General features: G+C 53.4%; 1 protein-coding gene across 1 annotated transcript in view; it reads left to right on the forward strand.

Moving 5' to 3' along the window:
• MASP1 (mannan binding lectin serine peptidase 1) overlaps positions 1–12,705 on the forward strand; it is an 85,231-nt gene extending 72,526 nt beyond the window's left edge. The window contains exons 12-16 of the mRNA XM_031957443.1: positions 4,180–4,293; positions 5,722–5,907; positions 6,168–6,235; positions 8,040–8,139; positions 9,039–12,705. Coding sequence (XP_031813303.1) covers positions 4,180–4,293; positions 5,722–5,907; positions 6,168–6,235; positions 8,040–8,139; positions 9,039–9,229 — 659 coding nt within the window. The 3' untranslated portion in view covers positions 9,230–12,705. The remainder of the gene's footprint in view (positions 1–4,179; positions 4,294–5,721; positions 5,908–6,167; positions 6,236–8,039; positions 8,140–9,038) is intronic.
• The last annotated feature ends 7,641 nt before the right edge of the window (positions 12,706–20,346 follow it).

A 20,346-nucleotide genomic window follows, 5' to 3' on the forward strand; every position in this document is an offset into this window, starting at 1 on the left:
AAACAATATCCTTGGGTCTCACGCTCCCAGAGGTACAGGCCGGGATTCAAATGAACACTTCCCAACTGTGTGAGCGCGGGCAAGCTCCTTAATCCAGTTTGCCTCAGTTTTCTCAGCTGTAAAGTGGGGATAATAGTAGCACTTACTTTGTAGGGTTGTTGTGGGGATCAAATGAGCTAGCCCATAGTGGGGCTACATAAATGCCCATTCCGTCCCTGAGTCAGGGCGGCGACATCGGTCCCTCGAGGAGCACCAGGAACCTGAAAGGCTTGGGGGTGTTCCTTTCCCAGCATCCCCAGGCCCCCACTGGGTAGCTTCACACGCACAACGGTGGGTCCCGGGACCCTAGCAACAGTTAGCTTTCAGGAAGGGGTCGTGCACTCTCTAGAGCATTCACTGAAGCCAAAGCAGGAGCGGCCTCTGGTCCCACTGCCGGGCCTGGGGTCAGGGACCCAGACCGAGCTGGTTCCCTCCCCAGGGAGCTGAGGCTCAGTCCTGAAGGCCGGCCCTCGCCTCTCTGGGAACCTGGACCGGGCCAGTCACTAACCCGGGGCTGGGACAGCCCGAGCTCAGGGGCTCTGGGATCCTCCCGACCTTTCAGAGCTCACAAGGTCGTAGCCTCCAACCCCTTCCCTGAGAACTCATAACCCAGAGGGGGCTCCCTGGCCTCCTCCATGGGGGGACCCAAGACTGGGCCACTGCCATGCTGTGGGAAGATGCCTCCTATCCCTGGGCCCCTGGGGGGAGGGGGCTGGACTAGACCCCCTTGGACCCATGGATGGGTGACTCCAAGAGGGAGCAGGAAAGCAGAAAAGCCCAGGGGGGTTCCCCAGGTGAAAGATGAGCTAAGTGTGGAGCTCATCTCCTAAAGGAGTGAGCCACGGTGACAGAACTGGAGACCAGATGGTCTCCCCAAAGATCCCCCACGCCCCTTCATGTCTTGGGCGTGACAGCAGGCTTCCCCGGGCCAGGCCGCAGGGTGCAGGCTCCAGGAGAGCCTCCAGTCGGCCGGGCCCTGGGGACAGGCTCAGTGACGGGCCCAGATGGAGAGGGCTCATCGCCACACAGCTGCGGCACCTCGTAATATCTACCGGCTCGCAGAGGGCTGGGCCCCGCACTGGGGAGGGGACGCTCACCTTAATGAAGTCCCAAACACAGAGAGCAGAAAGAATTCAGAGCCAGAGCGGAAAGGGGCCGACCTCACTTCTTCGACCATGGACTACGGGACCCCAGACCCAGAGCTGGACCCCAGAGCCGTGGCGGGGAACTCACAGAATAAGAGAGGAGGGAGAAGGGGGGAGAACCCACATTTTTATTGTTATGGACCAGGGACAGTGCCCAGTGCTTCTTAAACACGTGATCTCATTTGGTCAGCTGTCCTTCCAGGTACGCACCGCCGGTCTGCCCATCTCACAATTAAGGAAACTGAGGCAAACACTTCAGGCCCAGCACAAGAAATAATCATAATAATAATGGCCAACCTTTATCTATATGGTTCTTACTATGTGCCAGGCCCTATGCTAAGGGCTTTACATTTATTGTCTAATCATCCTTACAATGACCTTGACAGGTAAATGATGTCATTATCCCTATTTTTGCCAATAAAGAAACTGAGGCACAAAGTTCAGGGTCACACAGTTAGCAAATCTCTTTGAATTCAGATCTCCCTGACTGCAGAACCGACACTATAGTAATAATTAAGTAACTAACACTAATGTAGGGTTATGTGCCAGACACTGGCAATCACAATTATTATATCATGATCTTCACAATAACCTTGGGAGGTAGATGCTGTTATTATCCCCATTGGACAGTTGAGTAAACTGAGGCAGGGGTTAAGTAACCCCTCTGTGGCCCCGCAGGAAGTGTGTGATGCAGGATTTGAGCTCAAGGCTCCCCGACTTGGGCCTGGGGCTCCGTCCCCCGCCCCACAGATTCCCCCGATGGAGAGGAAAGGCTCACCGAGGAGACAGGGACGGGATCAGCCATTGTGTGGCTGTTGGGGCAGCTACAGCATTGCTGGACGGTCCCTTTGTAGAGGGAGGGGTTTGGGCTGAGACCTGCCAGTGAAAAGGCCGAGATGAGGCAAGGAAGGAGAGCCAGGAGGTGGGCGTCCAGCTCGGAGGATTCAGGCTGAGCAAGCGGCCCCATGGGAGGGGATGGAGCCCCTACCCCAGCCCCGATGCTCTTTCCCTACATCTCAGAGCATCCAGATGGTCATCCCCTCTTCTGGGTCCCGGGCAGCACGCACATACCCACAATCCTCTCTGGCCTGAGGAGCACTTCCCTGTATTTTAAGCCCCAGCAAAGCAAGAAAGACACAGCAATAATATCTCCCACTCGGGGCTTTTGGGAAGCCAGGAGAGGCGCTTTCTGTAAAGAGCTTGCGAGGTCCCCGCTCAGCGCAGGCGTTTAATGAGGGCTTGTTTCCTTCCTTCTTGAGCATGAGGGAGAGGAGGGTCCCCTCCACACCTGGGGCACCCCAAGTGAGGGTTCTGGTGGTTCTGTGCTGAGACCCGTGGGCTAATCGGCCCATTCTGGCTCCCAGGGAGCCCAGTCAGAAGTGAGGACGTCAGCTCCCCGTGCATCCGGGCCGGCCCCCTGGCCAGGGAGCATGGTCAGAGCGGCCCGACCCAGCTTCCGCTGCGGGACTGTCTGGCCAGGGCCACAGCTGGGCCGCCAGATGGGGGGGTCCTCCCAGCAAGATGGGGGGGCTCCTTCCAGCGAGAATAAATTCATGGCAAGTGGGAGGAAGGGGAGCAGCGGAGAGGGTCTGGAGAGAATCCGAAAAGAATCCAGAAAGAATCTAGAGAGAATCCAAAGAGGGTCCGGATGGGCTCCCGCAGGAGGCAGTTAAGCTGTGGCTTCTGGGAAAGACCTGGAGGCAGCAGATGGAGGAAGGAGGCGGGGGGCACAGCCGGGGTAAAGGCCCGGAGGAAAGAGCTTCTGGGAGGTGGAGGGAGGAGTGAGGGTGCTCCAGGCACTGGGCACTGCCAGGACAAAGGCTTGGGGATGGAGATAGGAGGACTGCGAGGGAGGACGGGGAGGATGGGTTTGACTGGATCAAAAAGCACAGGAAAGGGAGCGATGCTGAAAATAGCTGGAAGGTTGGGTGCAGGCCAGGTCCCAAGGGAGGCAGGGTGGGAGCCCTCAATCCATGTGGAAGATGATTGCTTAATACAGGAAAAGGCGGCAGGGGGAGGGGGGAAGATTGTCAGCCACAGGAGCAGGAGTGGCTGGCGGGGAATAGGAAGGCTGCTGCTCTCCAGGGCATCCAAGAGGGAGCCAGTCAGCCCGGCCAGGCCCGCAGCCACGAGGACACCCCCCGGGGATGGCAGCACCAGAAGGGAGGGGTCCAAGAGGGAGCACAGCCCTTTGGGAAGGGCCAATGGCAAGGGGGGACTCAGACCCACGAGAAGCATTCAAGGTTCAGAAGGAGCATAACAACAACAGCCGACTTTGGATCACCCTTTCAAGTTCACAAGCACTGGGGTGGGCACTCGGGCATTTCATGCCCATTTTTAGGAGAGGAAACTGAGGCTCATTGGAGGGTGACCTGCCTGTGATTCCCCCACACTGCCATTTGCGGCATCTGCTCCCTCCGGGCCTTTACCCCGGCTGTGCCCCTCCCACCTCCTTCCTCCATTCTCCATCTCTGGGGTTTGCCTCCCAGAATCCAAAGCTCACTTGAGCATCCTTTCCCATCTGAAACCTTTCCTGCAGGTGCCCAGCTATCAGGCCTGTCCCTCCTTTCCCTCCTGCCAGCCCTTAACCTGGCCTGTTTTTCTGAGTAAGGGATTACCTTCCAGAGCCAGACACTCCGTGGTTCCCCCGTCTCCGGACCTTTTGAAACAAAGGACGGGCAGAACCTGGCCCGAGAAGGCCCGGAGGAGCCGGGGGCCCAGAGCGGCAGGAAGCGGGCACTGGCTTCTCTGTCCGGTGCTGGTCCCAACCTTCCCCAAAGTCTCCCCGGGCCCCGGCCGGCGGCGGGCCACTCCTTGCCTTCCTCCGGATGCCGGGGCTTGTGGGATGGACCTAGGGAAAGAACCACAGCTCTCACCGTACTGGGCAGAACCAGGGGCCTTCATGACCGGGAAGCGGCCGGAGAAAGGCGGGGAGGGGCTGCTCCCCGTCCTCACCGGCCGCCCTCGCCACACAGCCCGGCGCTTTTGTCTCCAGGAAACAGGTGGATCGTGACGGCCGCCCACTGCCTGCACCAGCCCCTGGAGTTCGAGAGCGCCCCGCTGACCAGCGCCGACCACCTCCCTCTCGCTGACATCAGAGTCATCCTGGGTGAGCGGCCACGGCCCGAATCTATGGGGACACTAATCCCCAATTATTCTTGTGACGAGACTTAACCATGTATTCAATGCGTGATTGTTAATTGTATCATTATTGTGTTATATTATTAATCAATCTCTAGTCTCTAATGTAGTGTATTGTACTATATATGGTATGTATTATATATAGTACAGTATGTATTATATACAGTGCAGTACATACTATATATAACATAGTAGGAACTATATATGGTATGTATTATATATAGTATATTATGTACTATATATACTATATAGAGTATATATAATTAGCACCTGTTAATAGTATCACACATGTATCTGTGTATTATTAGTATATAGTACATATTATTAGTCTATAATATATATGATTTGTGTATAAAATAGATCATTAGTATGTAACATGTAGTATTACTATATGTTGTGTATATATGTGATTTATTATTTGTATATTATATATACATATTAGAAGAATATGGTGTATATATATGTGTGTGTATATATATATATATATATATATATATAATAAGTTTGAAATATTGTGAGATTTCCAAAAATGTGATGCAATATGAGCATGTGCTGGGGGGGGAAATGGCCCAGGGTTCTCACCCACCTTCAATTTGTTTAAAAAAAATACACTACCTGCCCAGCGCAGTGCAGTGCCATATGCCTGCAGAAAACAGGCTAGGAGCTAGAAAAAGAGCCTGAAAGGGCTTAAAGCATTAGCCGCCCCCGGGAATGCACAAGTACAAAAGATGGTGGGGAGAGTTCGAGGATCAGTCAGAGAACTGGGCCCTCTCCTCCTGTGGGCAAATCCCTTCTTCTCCCGGGCCTCAGGTTTCCTCCTCTGTAGAGTGAGAGAACGGGACTGAGGCAGTCAAGGAGCCCACGCTGGGGGCTCGAGACAAAGACTCACTCATCCAGCTCTTGCCCTCAGGGAGCTTCCATTCTATTGGCTAAAACTACCCGTGGGTAAGCTCCTCCAGCCCTCTGTCTTGACCCTAGAATTTCTACTTCCAGGTGAGGTCACTCCCACATCTAGGTACCAGAAGGATTTTTTAATTTTATCAGAGAACGGACTTGATAACCAGACACTGGGCTGGACTTTCAGACGTCACGGAGCCAGGAGGAGAAATCTGTGGGGGGCAGAAGGCCTCCCAGCCGCCCGTAGCCAGGGTTTGCTCTTAAAGCCAAGCCTTCTTTTCGATCTTGGGCTGATGGCGTCTCCCTTCCGTGGCTGGGACTGGGAAAGGAGATTAGCCGATTAAGCCCCATTCCATCCCCTGACCCTGCATCCTCTGCGTTCCCCAGCTCTAACAGGTCCCGGGTGAACGTGGTGATAGGGGAGAGACAGCAACGGCCGCAGACCTCCCGGGGCAGGAGCCTCCTCCAAATGAACCTTTCTTTCCTTCTTTCCCTCTAGGCAAGCACATGACCCAAAAGAAGGACGCCACAGAGCAGCAGTTCCGGGCAAAGAGCGTCACCTTCCATCCATCCTACAAGGCGGCCACCTTGGAGAACGACCTGGCTCTCATAGAGCTTCTGGAAGAGCCAGTGCTGAATGACTATGTGATGCCCATCTGCCTCCCGGAGGAGCCCCCCCAGGAAGGTACCCATTTGTGGGGGGATTTCCCAACGCCCACTTCAGTGATCCCCGGGATGCTCCACTAGAGACCCTGAAATTCTCCTCGATGCTTTTTCCCTTGCTGAAGGCCTCATGCCCACCATTGATCCCCGGGAGACTCCACCAAACACCTTCCAATTCTCCTCAATGCTTTTTTCCTTCGGGAAGGGAATTAGTTCCTCCCTGGCAAGAGAGTAATGAAAGCTGAGTTTCCATGTTCATACACCTTCTTCTCCCACTTCCAGGTACCATGGTTCTCGTGAGTGGCTGGGGGAAGCAGCCCCTGAATAGGCTCCCTGAGTTCCTGATGGAGGTGACCTTCAACTTCTCCCGTGGGCAGCAGACACCCATGGGATAGTCAGTGTTCCTGCACTAGAGCTTTCCTTAAGGAGAGGAGAGGAGGGGAGTGAGGCAGCAGGACAGAAAGGAGGCTTGGAGGAAAGGGAATCATGGGAAATCTGCTTTACTTCCCACTGAATTCAGCTAACAAAGCCCATTGGAGCCCTGAGTCTTAGTCAGCATGAGCCCTCAGGTGATGCCCTTTTCCTTGGTGATCCAGAAAGCTCCTCCTGGAATCAGGGGCTTGGATCTGCAGCTATTAATGAGCCTTGCCCATCAGTGAGGCTTCTGGGGACTCCTCAGTGACCCCATTCATTGTAGCCATGATGACTCACTGGCCTTAAAGAGACATGAAATAAGTAAAATGAGTAAAAATAAGTTAAATAAGTAAAAAAAAAAAAAAAAAAAAAAAGCAGAGAAATAGAGCCTTGAGAAGGGAAGATAGGAGAAGTGTGTGTCTGTTTCTCAGCCATTTGTGCCTGTCCTACTCTTCATGACCCCACAGACCATCACATGGCAGGTCCTTTTATCCTTTACAACTCTCCAGGTCTGTCCAATGTCATGGACACTATTTCCATGACACTATCAGGAGTCAAGATGGCAAAGTGAGCACAAGGGTGACACTCTCCATCTCATCCTCTGCCAATCCCTTCTCTCTTTTCCTTCTGTCTTTCCCCACACCTGGGACTTTTCCAATAAATCCCATCTTCTCGTTATGTGACCCAAGTATTTAAGCTTCAGCTTCGGCGTTTTACCTTCCGGTGAACAGCTTGAATTAATTTCTTTAAGTATTGACTTAAATGTCTGACTCTTTGTGACCCCACTTGGGGTTTTCTTGGCAAAGGTACTGGAATGGTTTGCTATTTCCTTCCAGAATCATGTTACAGATAAGCAAGGCAGACAGAGCCACAGCTAGTACGTGTCTGCAGCTGGATTTGAACTCAGGCGTTCCCATCTCCAGAGTCAGCACCCCCATCACACTCCGAGCTGCCCGCGGCACTGGGGAGGAATTCGATTTATCCCTCTTAGAGCCGGAGGGCAGAAGAAGCATCAGTCAGTGCGACAGAGAACCAGAGTTAGCCCTGACACTGAGCGGTGGGGGGACGTATTAGTGACGAGACCATCCAGACAAAAAGCCCTGGGTCCGAGTCCCACTTCTGCCCATCCTGGCTCTGCAGGACAGAAGTGACCCAGACAGTGCATGAGAGGGAACGTCCTCCATCCTGAGGGAAAGAAGTCGTGATGGGAGAGAGTGAGGTCACCGTCACTGGAGGTCTCTGAGTAGAGGCTGGATGAGCTCTGATCAGGGAAGGTGTAAAGGGGAGTCCTGACCTGACCAGAACATCTCAGACTGGTGCCGCCAAGGTCCCCTTCCTTCTGAGAGTCTGTGACCTTGTGCTCACACACACACACACACAAACACACACACACACAAACACACATACACGTACACATGAGCACACATAGAGACACGTATGCACACGTATATGCACACACAGATACACACACATACACAGGGCCCTTTGCTAATAGTTCAGCATGTCTGACACACGGCCCTCTTGCAACAGGCTTTATAATAATGAATCACTTATCAGTTCCCCTCAGTCCCTTAGCAGCAGCAGCCGCATGCCCTTCTCTCTCCTACGAGCCAGAGGCAGTAGCCATTGAGCTCGGGGCCCTCACAGGCGCCTCACGTTCTAGACCAGGAGCCCCTTAGACAGTGACTGACCAAGCAGCCTGAGCCCCCCACCTTTTCTAACAAAGTACCTCTGTTCCAGATTGAGGTGCCCATAGTCAGCCGGGAAGTCTGCCAGAAGGCGTACAGCAACATCCATCGGAGAGTCACCGGTGACATGGTTTGTGCCGGAGAAAGGGAGGGTGAGTCCTTCCCCTGCCCAGTCCAGACCAGGGTCGGTCAGGAGGGTGGGGCTGAGGCCTCCCTAGACTTGCAGCTCCAGGGGGAAGACAGAGACCAGCAGGATTTGAGAGACAAGGGGGCGGGGGCACCTAGAGCAGGGTTTGGGGTGCCCCGGGAATGGTACCAGGAAGTAGGTCTGAGGCAGGAAGGGGGTCTGCTTTTCTTGGAGAGCATTATAACTGAAATCACGAAGGGGTGGTGGGTTCGAGACTTCCCTTCCTTGGGGACCTCTCTCAGCCAGCTTTGTGCCCATATAGTTGGGATCTCAATAATATCCTCACTGCTCTGGGAGGCCCAGAGGCGGTGTGCTGGCTCGCAAGCTTTCTGCAGCGGAGCGCGCACTGGTTAGATCGCTGGCTCTGCAGTTAGGGAGATCTGAGCGCAAGTCCAGCCTCGGATCTCCCCCAGCTGGGGGCTCTAGGCAAGTCACTGGGCTCTCGCTCTCCTCATCTGTAAAGTGGGAGGCGATAACAGCACCCAGTTCCTCAGGTTGGCGAGAGGACCAAACGAGGCGATATTTGTGCGGTTTGGCGCCAGTGAGGGGGATGATGATGAAAACCATTCCCCGGAGACTCTATTGGGGCAGGGTGAGAGAAAAGCAAACCGGCCACTGCTGGGCCGCAGCCCTGCTCTGCCCCATGGCCTCCAAGGCTTCCCTTCTCTGAAGCTCCTCGTCAGAATGGGAGCAACGATGGCCTTTGGGGTCCTCTCCAGGTCTGTAATTTAAAGCACGTCCCTCACCTGGCTTCCTGACAGGGCATCTCAGAGGCTCAGAGGTGGAGGGTTGGAGGAGTTAGTATTAGGGGGAGACCCCCGTGGGCAGAAGCACCTTCAAGGCTTTATCTCTTTTCTTCCTTAGGAGGGAAAGACGCCTGTAGTGGGGACTCTGGAGGCCCTATGGTGACCCGCGACAAGGAGCGCTCCCGCTGGTACTTGGTGGGCACCGTGTCCTGGGGAGACGGCTGTGGCAAGAGTAACAGGTACGGCGTGTACTCCAGCGTCCACGAGAACCGGGCCTGGATTCAGGAAGTCACCAGAGTCCAGAACTAGACCCCTGCCCGTGACCAGCAGCGCAGGGAGGGCGCCAGAAGCTGGCCCGTCGCCCGGCCTCCCCTCCCCAGAAGAAGCCATGATAGACTGGGCGGTGTTTGCCCCTCTGCCCAGCTGCTGACCATGACCACGGAGTCTTTGGCATCCATATGGTGGGCGGGGGGATGACTGTCAGTGTTTCCTTCTCTGTCCTTTTCCTCCTATACCCACTCGGCAGCAGCAACATTGTGACTTTAAAAAAAAGGACCTGATGTCCTAAGATTAAGGACATTCTCACCTCATCTTGGGAGAATCCATTATGTCCAGAACATTTATCTAAAGTCCAGTCTGTTCCAAATAGCTCGAAATAAGCCGGTTAAGTGGAATTCAAGGATTAGAATTCATTACCTTGATATGTCTGGGTATGACATAAAAGCCATGCTCTACCCTCAGGAAGCTCCCCTGCTGGCCAAGCAAGAATGACTTGGGTGGGAGCCATATGGGAGAGGCTCCCAAGCAGCTCTGGGTAGCGGCTCAGGGTCAGTGGCTCCCAAGGAACTCTGGGTAGTGGCTCAGGGTCAGTGGCTCCCAAGCAGCTCCGGGTAGCGGATCAGGGACAGTGGCTCCCAAGGAGCTCTGGGTAGCGGCTTGGGGTCAGTGGCTCCCAAGGAGCTCGGGGTCAGTGGCTCTGGGTCAGTGGCTCCCAATCCCGGCTCTGCCTGAACTGGACACATGTTCTGGGACCATCCGATTTACTCCTCGGCCCCTGCCCTTCTGGGTGTGCGTTCCTATGAAGGGAGATGCTTCCACCTACCCAGGCAGTGTCCGCACCTCGGACATGCCGTGTTAGAGCCACACCAGACCCCCGCAGGAAGGTGCCCGGGAGCCCGCTGGCAGAAAGTTTGTGAACCGCATCATGACAGTCAAATGTTCCCACTCATTTTCCCCTTTCAGACACAGCTTCCTAGCAGGAGGGGGGAGATTTAACCTAGTAAGGCTAGGTGGGGAAATAACTCGGAGAGATTGGAGTTCCTTATCCTTTCCAAGACATCCCAACACCTGGGACGTTCACTTCGGAGGCAGAGGAGCTGATTCCACCATTCGAGCTCACACCGCTTTGCAAAAGTCACTCAACGCTCTCCGAAGCTCAGTTTTCTCATCTGCAAAATGAGCATCTTGGATCAGAATGGCTTTAAGTCCTCTCCGACACTCCAGAGACTTGCTGACGACCAGTCTCAGGTGTTGCTCTCCTTTCCAGCCAGGCAGTCCACACCCCGCTACAGTCTCCATCGTCCATCATTACGGGCTCAGTCCCCGTGATCTCCACTTTGTCCTGGATGGTCCTAAAAGGTCCATCCTGGGAACATCGGCTTCCCCTCCCCTTCTCTCCCTAGGAGCTCCCGCTATTCTCTGGCATGGATTCGGAACGTTCTCAGATTTCAGAACAACCAAGATAAAAGCATAAAGGAGGCGGGAAGAGGGCTCCTGAGTCCCTAAGACCAAGTAGGGGCAGAGCAGGAGGAGGCTGTTTCCTCACTGGGAGTTCTCTCCAAAAGGGAGCCTCATATCTGGGCACACAATCCTCCAAACCATCATGAACCAAACTGCTATTGACGTCATTATTTTGAGAGAGACAGAGACAGTGACAGAGAGACAGAGATAGAGAGGGAGACAGTGACAGAGAGACAGAGACAGAGAGGGAGACAGAGACAGACAGAGACAGAGACAGAGAGACAGAGAGAGAGACAGAGAGAGCCAGTTCTGAAGCTGAGTTCATGGCGCAGAATTTCACACCTCAGCTCTACCTCACTCTAACTCTGTCCAAGGTGCTGCCTCTTTTTTGCCCCCAGGGCCCAGATTCAATTTGTAATCTGAGCTTGTCCCAGATCCTTTCCATGCTTCAATCCCCTGGGGCACGGTACTCCAAAGCAGGCGTGGCCTTGAAGCTGGCTCAAGGACCCCCACAAGCCCCTCCCCGGGGCTGGGATGTGGAGCCCCCCCCTCACCTCTTCTCTGAGGCCATGGGAACATTCACTCCTTGGCCACATAGCGGTGGGCAGGACCCAACGATGTAATGTCGGGAAAGCACTTTATAGCCCCGAAAGCCCCATAAAACTGAGCCATCCAGTTTCTGGCTCAGCTCTTGGCCCATGGCTGGAGGATAAACAACAAATGTTCAGAGCACAAACAGTCAGAAGACGAGTTCACAATGACAGGCCGGTGCGCCTCCCGGCTCCAAATAAAATCGAGCTTGAGCCCAAGCCCCCCCCTTGTTTTGGTTTTGCTTCTGAGAAACCCCCACTTCACTCATTTCTGCCTAATCGAGGCTGGGTCGCATTCACGGGGATCTACACACATGGAGCAGTAGGAAGATCCCCACCCAGGGACCAAGTTCAAATGCCCCCTTGGGACTTCCCACCATGGGACCCCAGACCCGCTGCTCAGTCCGTCAGGGCCGCCATATTCTTAGCTGTTGAGCGAGGCAGTGGAAAGTAGACTTGGCTTGTAGCTGGGAGGCTGGGAGCCACTCTGGGTTTAGAATATTACTCAGAAAGTAACTGCACCAACCTGTGCCTCGGTTCCCTCGCTGGGAAATTGAATGGGTGGATCCCATTGATCTGAGGGGCTTCCAGCTTAATTACAGGATATCTCGTCAGGAAGTGGGGAGCTCCTGCTCAAGAGCCCGCCCCTGGGCCCGACTGGACTCGCCTCAGGCCGCCGGCCGCCTCCCACCCCAGTGCAATGGAAGCCAATGGGAAGAAAGGGCTCTGGGTTATTATCCTGTGAATGGCTGTGAATGCCGATGGAGAGATGGGAAGACTATGTCTGGGTCGCAGAAGGGACGGGCCCCTTTAAGGCAAGAGTTCCCAAGGAGTCCCTAAATAAATTTCAGACGGCCCATGATTTGGGTCCAACACAAAGCTCACCTTTATTTGCACTGCCCTTGGATTCCCTTAAAAACCCCCACACTTTATAAGCTGTTGGGGGAAGAAGGGTTCCCAGCAGCCTGACTGTCCAGGGGCCACAACATGAGGAAGGATCGGGAGCCCTACTTGGACTCTGGGTTGGGTCAGGGGGACGCATCTTGGGATGTCCCATAGTTCCTCTGGGCTCGGCTAAAGCTTTCCCACAATCGCCTTTCTCCGTTGGAAAATAGGAAAAGTGTGGGTCCCGCCAGCAGGAGAGACCAGGGTTCGAGCCTTGTTCCTGACACTTGCTGGACTATGAGCGGTCACTTAGCCTTTCAGAACCTCAGTCTTCTCATCTCCTAAATAGGAATCATCAGACCTAAAGGTATAAATACCAGCAAGTCTATGTCCACCCCCAACTTTTGTACTAATGGCAACGTCTAAGCAGAAGCTGGTGAGTCTCCTCATGAAAATCTGCCCCCAGCCTGGGCCCTGGATCCCCTCGAGAGGCTCTGAAGAGTCAGCACTTCCCCAGCAGCAGCAGCAGCCCTTCCCCTTACACACTCACACACACATACACTCACACACACACATACACTCTCTCATACACACACTCACACATACACTCTCATGCACACTCACACACACAGTCACACACACACACTTATACACTCACACACACACAATCACGCAACACACAGTCACACACTCACACACACTCACATACACTCACACAGTTGCACACACTCACACACTCACACACACACATCCCAGACCTCAGCACAAGAGTCCTGAAAAGTCGCCATCCCTGACCCAGATATTGACGGTTTCCAGGAAGAACAAAGTCACTGCTGATAAGACAGAGCCCTGGGGAGATGCCCGGCTGATTGGGGGAGGACTGGCCTGGAAGCCAGGGAGGGAGGGGCTGGGGAGAGAGGGAGGGAAATGGAACCCCGAACATGAAGAGGCTCCCAGTTCCCAGGTCCTGCTTTGACCTCCAGTTCCTGGGCCCTGGTTCCAAAGGGGAAACTTCTGAGTTCCCTAAAATTATTTTTTTTATTGGAGAAAAACAAATTCTTGGCAGGGAGTTCTGGGTCTGGTTTATTTGTTGTGGGTTGGTGTGTGCATGTGTGTGTGTGTATTTGTGTGTGAGTGTGTGTGTTTGTGTGTGTGTGATTGTGCATGCGATTGTGTGTTTGTATGTATTTGTGCATGTGTGTGTATATGTGCATGTATGTATGTGTGTTTGTGTGTAAGAAGATAAAGACAATGTCACTGGAAAGCAAACCCCGCGCTGGGCTCCCAGGAAGGAGTTTCTGATCACAGAGACGAGACAGGGAGGTAGAGGCAGGACCCCTCCCGGAGCCCCCAGGATGCTCCTTACCTGCTGCGACAGCGGCTCGCTGACCGTCACTGGTAGGATTCAGCTCCTTTTCAGAACACGGGAGAACCGAGCACCATCAGAGCCCTGAGTAACCCTGAGAGTCCGGCTGACCTTCACCCCCCAGCCCTTAGTCATCCATTGCTCCCAGTGTCACTCCTGGCTCCAAAATTCTATCTCTTCTCCCGGGCCTCTTTAGAATCAAATGTGAATGATTCTTACTAAAGGACTGAGGAGTTTGAGTCATTCCTCCCAGAAAAAAACATACCAGTAGGGACTTAATTCAAGTCCCCTCCTCGGCCGAATTAGCCCCATTCTGGGTCTGCAAGTGCCCTTTTTGCCAGATGTTGACTCCCCACCCCCTCCCGTTATTCCCTTCCTAGAATAACCCAGAGCCTGGTTCTGATCTCAGAGCCACTGGATGAGCAGAAAGTCACCAACTTTACTCCTTCTGGTAAGTGGCAGCTACTGGGCCTTTGTCCTGCCCTGGAAACATGCCTTGGGGACCCCAGATCTCCCCATGTTCTCCTCAGCTGGGCCTTCCTGCCAGAACGTAGGCTCCACCCAACCAGGGGCTGTCCTGCTTTTCTAAGTACCCACTACTTGGCACTAACCTTGGCACCCAGCAAGTGCCTAATAAATGCGCTTCCACATAATGTTTGTATTTCTAATGCAGGTGTTGTCACCCTCGTTCTGCTTCAGCCACTCAGGTGGTCACTCCAAACTCTGCAGGGCAGGACAATGGACAGTCAGGATCATGAGCTTCCTTTCTTATTGACCCCCATTTTAAGATGACCCTCCCTGACTTCAAAGCTGGCTCTCTAACCACCGCACTACCAGCTACCCCCATTTTTCTGAGAAGGAGCCAAATCATACTTAATCTCTTGGGGAGACTGGACAGCACTTGTTAGTAATGTGTCAGAAGAAGGTCAGTTTAGTTGGATTCGAGGCAACTCTGATGTCCTGCAAAACTGGAGTCCCAGATTTAGAACTGGAAGATACTTTTAGAGTCATTTTGCAAATGGGGAAACTGAGTCCTGCTGAAGTTCCAGAACAAGGGGCAGAGCTAGTGCTGTGAAGCCGCCTTCCCCTTCTTCCCTAGGACCATCGAGACCTTTCAGCAAAGTCCCCCCTTTTCCCAGCCTCAGTTTCCCAGATTTCCCAGAATTCCCCGCTTGTCCCTTAGGGAGAACACATCGCCATGGCAACACTCAGTCCCAGGAGGCCCCTCCCTCGCTGTGGTGTGGGGAATACCCAGGACCCGGACATGCAGAATCTGTGCAGCTAGAGAGGGAGGAATGGCTTCTTCAGGATGGCCGGAGATCGGCTAACCGGCTCTGCGTGCGCTGCTATTATTTATCACTGAACAAATTCAGAGGGTGCCGGGTCTCCCCACCCACAGTGGCTATGGGGCAGCCCGAGATCACACTCGCACAGCCCTCGTTCACACTCACACAGCCTGGGTTCACACTCACACACCCATGTTCACACTCGCACACCCGTGTTCACACTCTCACAGCCCAGGTTCACACTTGCACAGCCCGGGAGGAAGGCATCAGAACGCCTGGGGAGGGAGGGACTCTCGTCTCCTGAGAATGCTCGTTCCACTTCCGGGTGGGATGGCTCCTCATCAGCCACTGCCGGGACCGCTGCCAATCTCACCACTTCCCAGCCGGCTCCTGCTCGGAAGGCTCCGTCAGCAAGACGGGCCTAGGCTCGGACATCAGACAGACCGACCGGAGCACAGGAGGCTCCCTCTGCCATCCCCTGGGGCACTGGGTCAGTGCTGGACTGAAAGCTAAGGTCCCCTGCGGCTTGTGGGGGTCACTGACTGGGGTCCCCGCCTTCCTCACCCTGGGAGGGCCTGCTGCATGTGGGCAGTCTGCCTCCCACTCCAGAAGCCCACAAAAATACACCCTGCATCCACAGCCCTGGGGAATGCTGGGAGGCTGAGCTTCTGAAAGGAGTGGAGTGGAGGGAGTGGGGAGTGAGGGGTCAGTGCGCTGCAAGCCGCCTGTGGGACAACATGGTGACACGATAACCCAGGAAGTGTTCACAAGCAGCAGGTTTTCCCCAAGGCGACCCCCTCTCACTTGGAGCACTATGGGAAGTTCTTTTAGCAATGGCAGTTAGAGGATGGGGCCTGGAGGGGCTAAGATGGAGAAGTACCAAGAACGGGTTAAACAAACCAGAGAAGGGCAGAGGGGCTGCACATGGAAGCTCTCCTCAAGTCTCCAAAGGTCGTCCCCTGGAAGACCTGATTGGGCTTTGGAGGGCAGGACCAGGAGCAACAGCCAATCAGCAAAGAAAAGGATGTGGGCTTGAGATAAGGAAGGACTTACCACAATGGAAGGCTTCCCTCCCTGCTCTGGAGACCTTCAAATAGAAATGGCTGCACTCCAGGGACCATCAAAAGGATGCTTCCAAGTCCAGTCTGGACTGTGTTTGCCCAGGGGAGGGAGAGTTTGGAAAGCCTGGGGGAAACTTCTAAGCTTGGATTATCTACACACGCAAACGTTCCTTGATCCCCAGATCAGCAAACGGGTCCTCACACAGTGGGGCAACAACCATTTCACACGTGGGATGCTCACAACCACCAAGTAATCGTTCAATCCAAGCTCATTTGATGGGCTTTTCATCTCGCTGCTTACACGGCAATACCATGCTCACAGAGGAGGCAAGGGACGGCTTCCTAAACATCAGGGAACCAGATAGGCAAGACCCTGCTCCAAACCCCCTGTCTGGTCCCCAGACTTCTGGAGGCCATTTGCAACTTCATTAACTGGCAAAGGCAGAAAATGACTACATGGAGAGACATGGCCTGGATGCTGGCGCATTTAGGTAAATGTAAGACTGGGTCAATGATCAAAAGTGAGAAATAACGATTACTGGCTCAATGAAAACATGGCGGCTGTCTCCAGAGGAACATCCCCTGTGCCCTCATGAGCCCTGGTTTCTGGAGGGTCACCTTTGGGATAACCCGCTCTTTGTGGATACTTTCTTGGTTATTGTATCACACTGTTGTCCCATAGGCAGCTTGCAGCCCACTGACCCTCCCTCTCCCTCTACTCCAGCTCCTTTTTAGAAGCACAACCTCCCAACAACTCCAAAAACTGAGTTTTTATCAATAACTCAGATGAAGGTCTAGATATCATAGATCAGGACTGTGGCTAACAGAACGAGGGGGGTAGGGAATACCCCGGATAATAATGATTAATGACATAATAACAATAATAATACCCAGGTCCTCCTGACTCCAAGCCCAATACTCTGACATCATCCCAAGTTGTCTCTAATAAATATTCAGATCTCTTCTGGGCAATGGGTAAGACCTAGAAAGACAAAACATAATAACGCTAAATAAAAACTCCATCGAGTTCAAAATCTCAACCGCTCGAGGACCATACCAGGGAGGGACAGCCAGACAACAGAGCGGAGGGTTTAGCGGGCGACAGACTTGATATGTAGCAACAGCACAACATGGCAACAAAAAATCCACTGTATCTCAATTTTAATAAATAACAATAACATAGTAATAGCAATAGCAGTAAAGAATTAACATAAAGCACTTTAGGTTTTGATAAAGAAGACATGGAGTGGAGGGGGGAAGTTCATCTGTCCCAAGCCTAATCCCACCGGAGGGGCCGTGTGTCCTTGGGGATGCCATATTTCAGGCAGTGAGGGACAAAATCAGTGGTGGAGGATTTTGGGATCACGTAGATGTTCAGTCTGGAGAAGCAAAAGCTTAAACACAGCGTCACAGCTGCTTTCCGGTCTGGAAGGGCTGCCCTGGGAGAAGGGTCCATCTCGGGCTTGGGAGAGGAGAACCAGGAGCAATTGAGGGGAGGTAGGCTGGGGAGGGAGGCGAAGAAAGCCAGGTCTCAGGCTCAGCTCCATTGGTTTGTTTAATCGGACTCTGTTCCAAGACTGCCATCTGTAGGCCCTTTCTAGAACAAAGTTTAATTACACAAAAACCGAGAAGCAAACGTTTTAGGGTGTGGGACAGATCCCCCAAACTCAGAACCATCAGAACCAGGGCCCGATCTGAATTACAGGCTTTAAAGAACCGCATCTTCATTTGTGTGAGCCTGGTCAGGCACAGAAACAAAGCACATAAAATGCTATCGAGGTCCTTCAGGAACCTGCTTTAACGAACAAGTCATTTCTCCTTGCTCACCATCCCCCTGGAATTGTGGCTAGGTTGCTGATTTGCCAAAAACAAGAGTCTCTTCTTCCCCGAGGCGTGTTCACATTATTGCTCACGAGCAAAGCTGGAGCTAGACTCCATCGGCGACTAACTCGAGACGCTGCTCCCCCTGCCCAAGATGGCCCCATCTCCGGCTGGCCGCCTTCTCCAACCCCCATTCCTGCCATGCACGGGCAGTTCCATGTGGCCAAGGGGGACAAGGCAAAAGAGCTGTGCAGGCACTTGGGAAAAATCACCAACTTTGGTCAAATGGAGCAAAGGTCCAGCTCTGAGGCAGCAAGGAGTGAATGGGAAATGGCCGCTTCATTGGGGTCCCCTGAGATTGTGGGAGAACAGTGGCCTAGCCACTGAAGACACCTGTATGGTCAGCTGCATCTCCAGAGCAGAGATACAGAGATACCCAGAGTGGGGATCATGGGCAAGTCCCTTCCTTTCTCTAGATCTCAATTTGCTCATATAAAATGAGGAAGAGGAGGGGAGACTATCTCTAAGGTTCTTTCAAGCCCAAAGTCCAGAGCCTACCTAGCTGTTCTGAGAGGGGGGCACAAAGGGGGAGGAAGAAGGGATGTAGGGGTAAAGGATAGAAAATATGTCAAAGGGACCCCCCCAGCCTTCTGTCTTTGCAGCTTTTACCCAAGGCAAAGAAAAATCCACCCAACTGACCAAGCATCAGAGCAGAGGTCAGGGGTACACTGCAGTGATTCATGCTCGGCCCGAGTCCCCAAGATGAGGAGAGTCCACGCTCTGCTTCTGAAGCAGGAGACCCAAGCCCTGGCCTTGCCCACCGAGGAGCCCAGCCAGACTCCGGAAGCCAATAAGAGACACTGGAGATGCAGAAGGGGCCCCCTGGGAGCAGGGTGTTCATTGATGGGAACTTTCATGAGAACCACATTTGGAGGCCAGTGGTCTCAATCTGGACTCCACTGGGCACTAAGGGTGAGGCTTAATTCACCAGATTCATTCCTAGAGGACTAGCCAGCTCCCAGTCCCTTGCAAGGTGAAGGCACCTCCACCTTTCTATGCAAGTCGGGAAATGGCAGTGGAACCAAAGGAGTCTGTGCCATCTTGTGCCCACTCTCTGACCTAATGACCCAGAACTGATCACAAGACTCAGACCTAGCAGCAACCAGAGAGACCATCCAACCCTCTGGGTTTGGAAATGGGAAAAGTGAATCAGAAAGGTTGGCTGCAAATGTCCGAGCCAAAATCGGCAGTCAAGAAAACGTATGAGACAAAGATAAATGGAAGGAAGGGAGGGAGAAAGGGAGGGAGGGAGGAAGAAAGGAAGGGAGGGAGGGAGGAAGGAAGGAAGAAAGGAAGGGAGGGAGAAAGGGAGGGAGGGAGGAAGAAAGGAAGGGAGGGAGGGAGGGAGGAAGGAAGGAAGAAAGGAAGGGAGGGAGAGAGGGAGGGAGGGAGGGAGAAGAAAGGGAAGGAGGGAGGGAGGAAGGAAGGAAGGAAACAGATTAGGAGTACCTCTTTGGGGCTGATATAGAATTTTCAAAGCTGGGTAGAATCAGAGAGCAAGTAGGGCCAGTGAAAAGGATCTAGTATGAAATTCTCTCACGTGAGAATGCAAGAACCATCAAGGTGATCTCTCAGAGCTCAACACAGCCCCCACTAAATGAAAAAGGAAACAAGATAGAAGATCCCCAGGAAGTTCCCAATGGGGATAAATATATCAATGAAACAAAAATTCAGAAGGAGTAGAAAACTCAGGGTTCAAATTCAGGCTTGTTCCAGTTTACATAGAATATGAAATTAGCTCACTATGCTCTCTGCGTGCGCACACACACACACACACACACACACACATACACACACACACACACACACACACACCTGATTAACAAAGCCCCCAAATCTCCCCAGTGAAGGGGGGCTTCATGCCCATATGAAAACCATTGGTTTCCATGCCCTTTCTCTCCAGGCAGTTTCTCACTCACTCTCCCCCTCACCATCACCTCCTCTAGTTCCCCACGTCAGTCAGTCAGTCAGTCAGCTACAAATTATTAAGCCCCTACTGTGCCCCGGGCCTGTGCTAAGTGGGGGAAGCCCGTTGAGCAGGGAGCAGCTGACCAGAGGGGTTTAGCACTAGCACCGGAGGCCCGTCTCTTCTGCGCTGGGGTCCCTGCCGCTCCTCAGCCCTGGGCTTCTACCCACCCTCCCAAGGGCCCAGAGGGCTCTAAAAACTTGGGCCTGTTATCGGCTAGTCCCGTCCTGCCCTTTCTCCATCTAGAGGTGCCGGGCCAGGAGCACAGAACACTTGGGCTAAGATTCCTTAGGCGGGAGGGTCCTTGGAATCGGAGGCATCCTCCATTAGTCAGCCTGGGGGGGGAGGGAAGGTGAAGGGGGCTGAATTTTCATCTCGTTCCTGAGTGTTCTGAGCCCAAATAACCCCCAGGAGTTGGGGCTGGCCTTGGAACCTGAACTCTGGACTGGGAGAGGAGGCAGAGGAGGACTGATGGCCGGCCCAGAGCAGGTGGCCCTCCCTAAGGTCGGACGGGATGAAGACACCTCATCCGCCCTCCCTGAAGGTAACCATCCGTCTCCATCATTTAGTAGAAAGTCACAGAAATGGGGCAAAGCCAATGGGGGGGACAGAGAGGTCAAAGGGGGCTGGGACTTGGGGATAAGGGGGATC

The sequence above is a fragment of the Sarcophilus harrisii genome, chromosome 3 (assembly GCF_902635505.1).
Source record: "Sarcophilus harrisii chromosome 3, mSarHar1.11, whole genome shotgun sequence".
Taxonomy (NCBI): domain Eukaryota; kingdom Metazoa; phylum Chordata; class Mammalia; order Dasyuromorphia; family Dasyuridae; genus Sarcophilus; species Sarcophilus harrisii.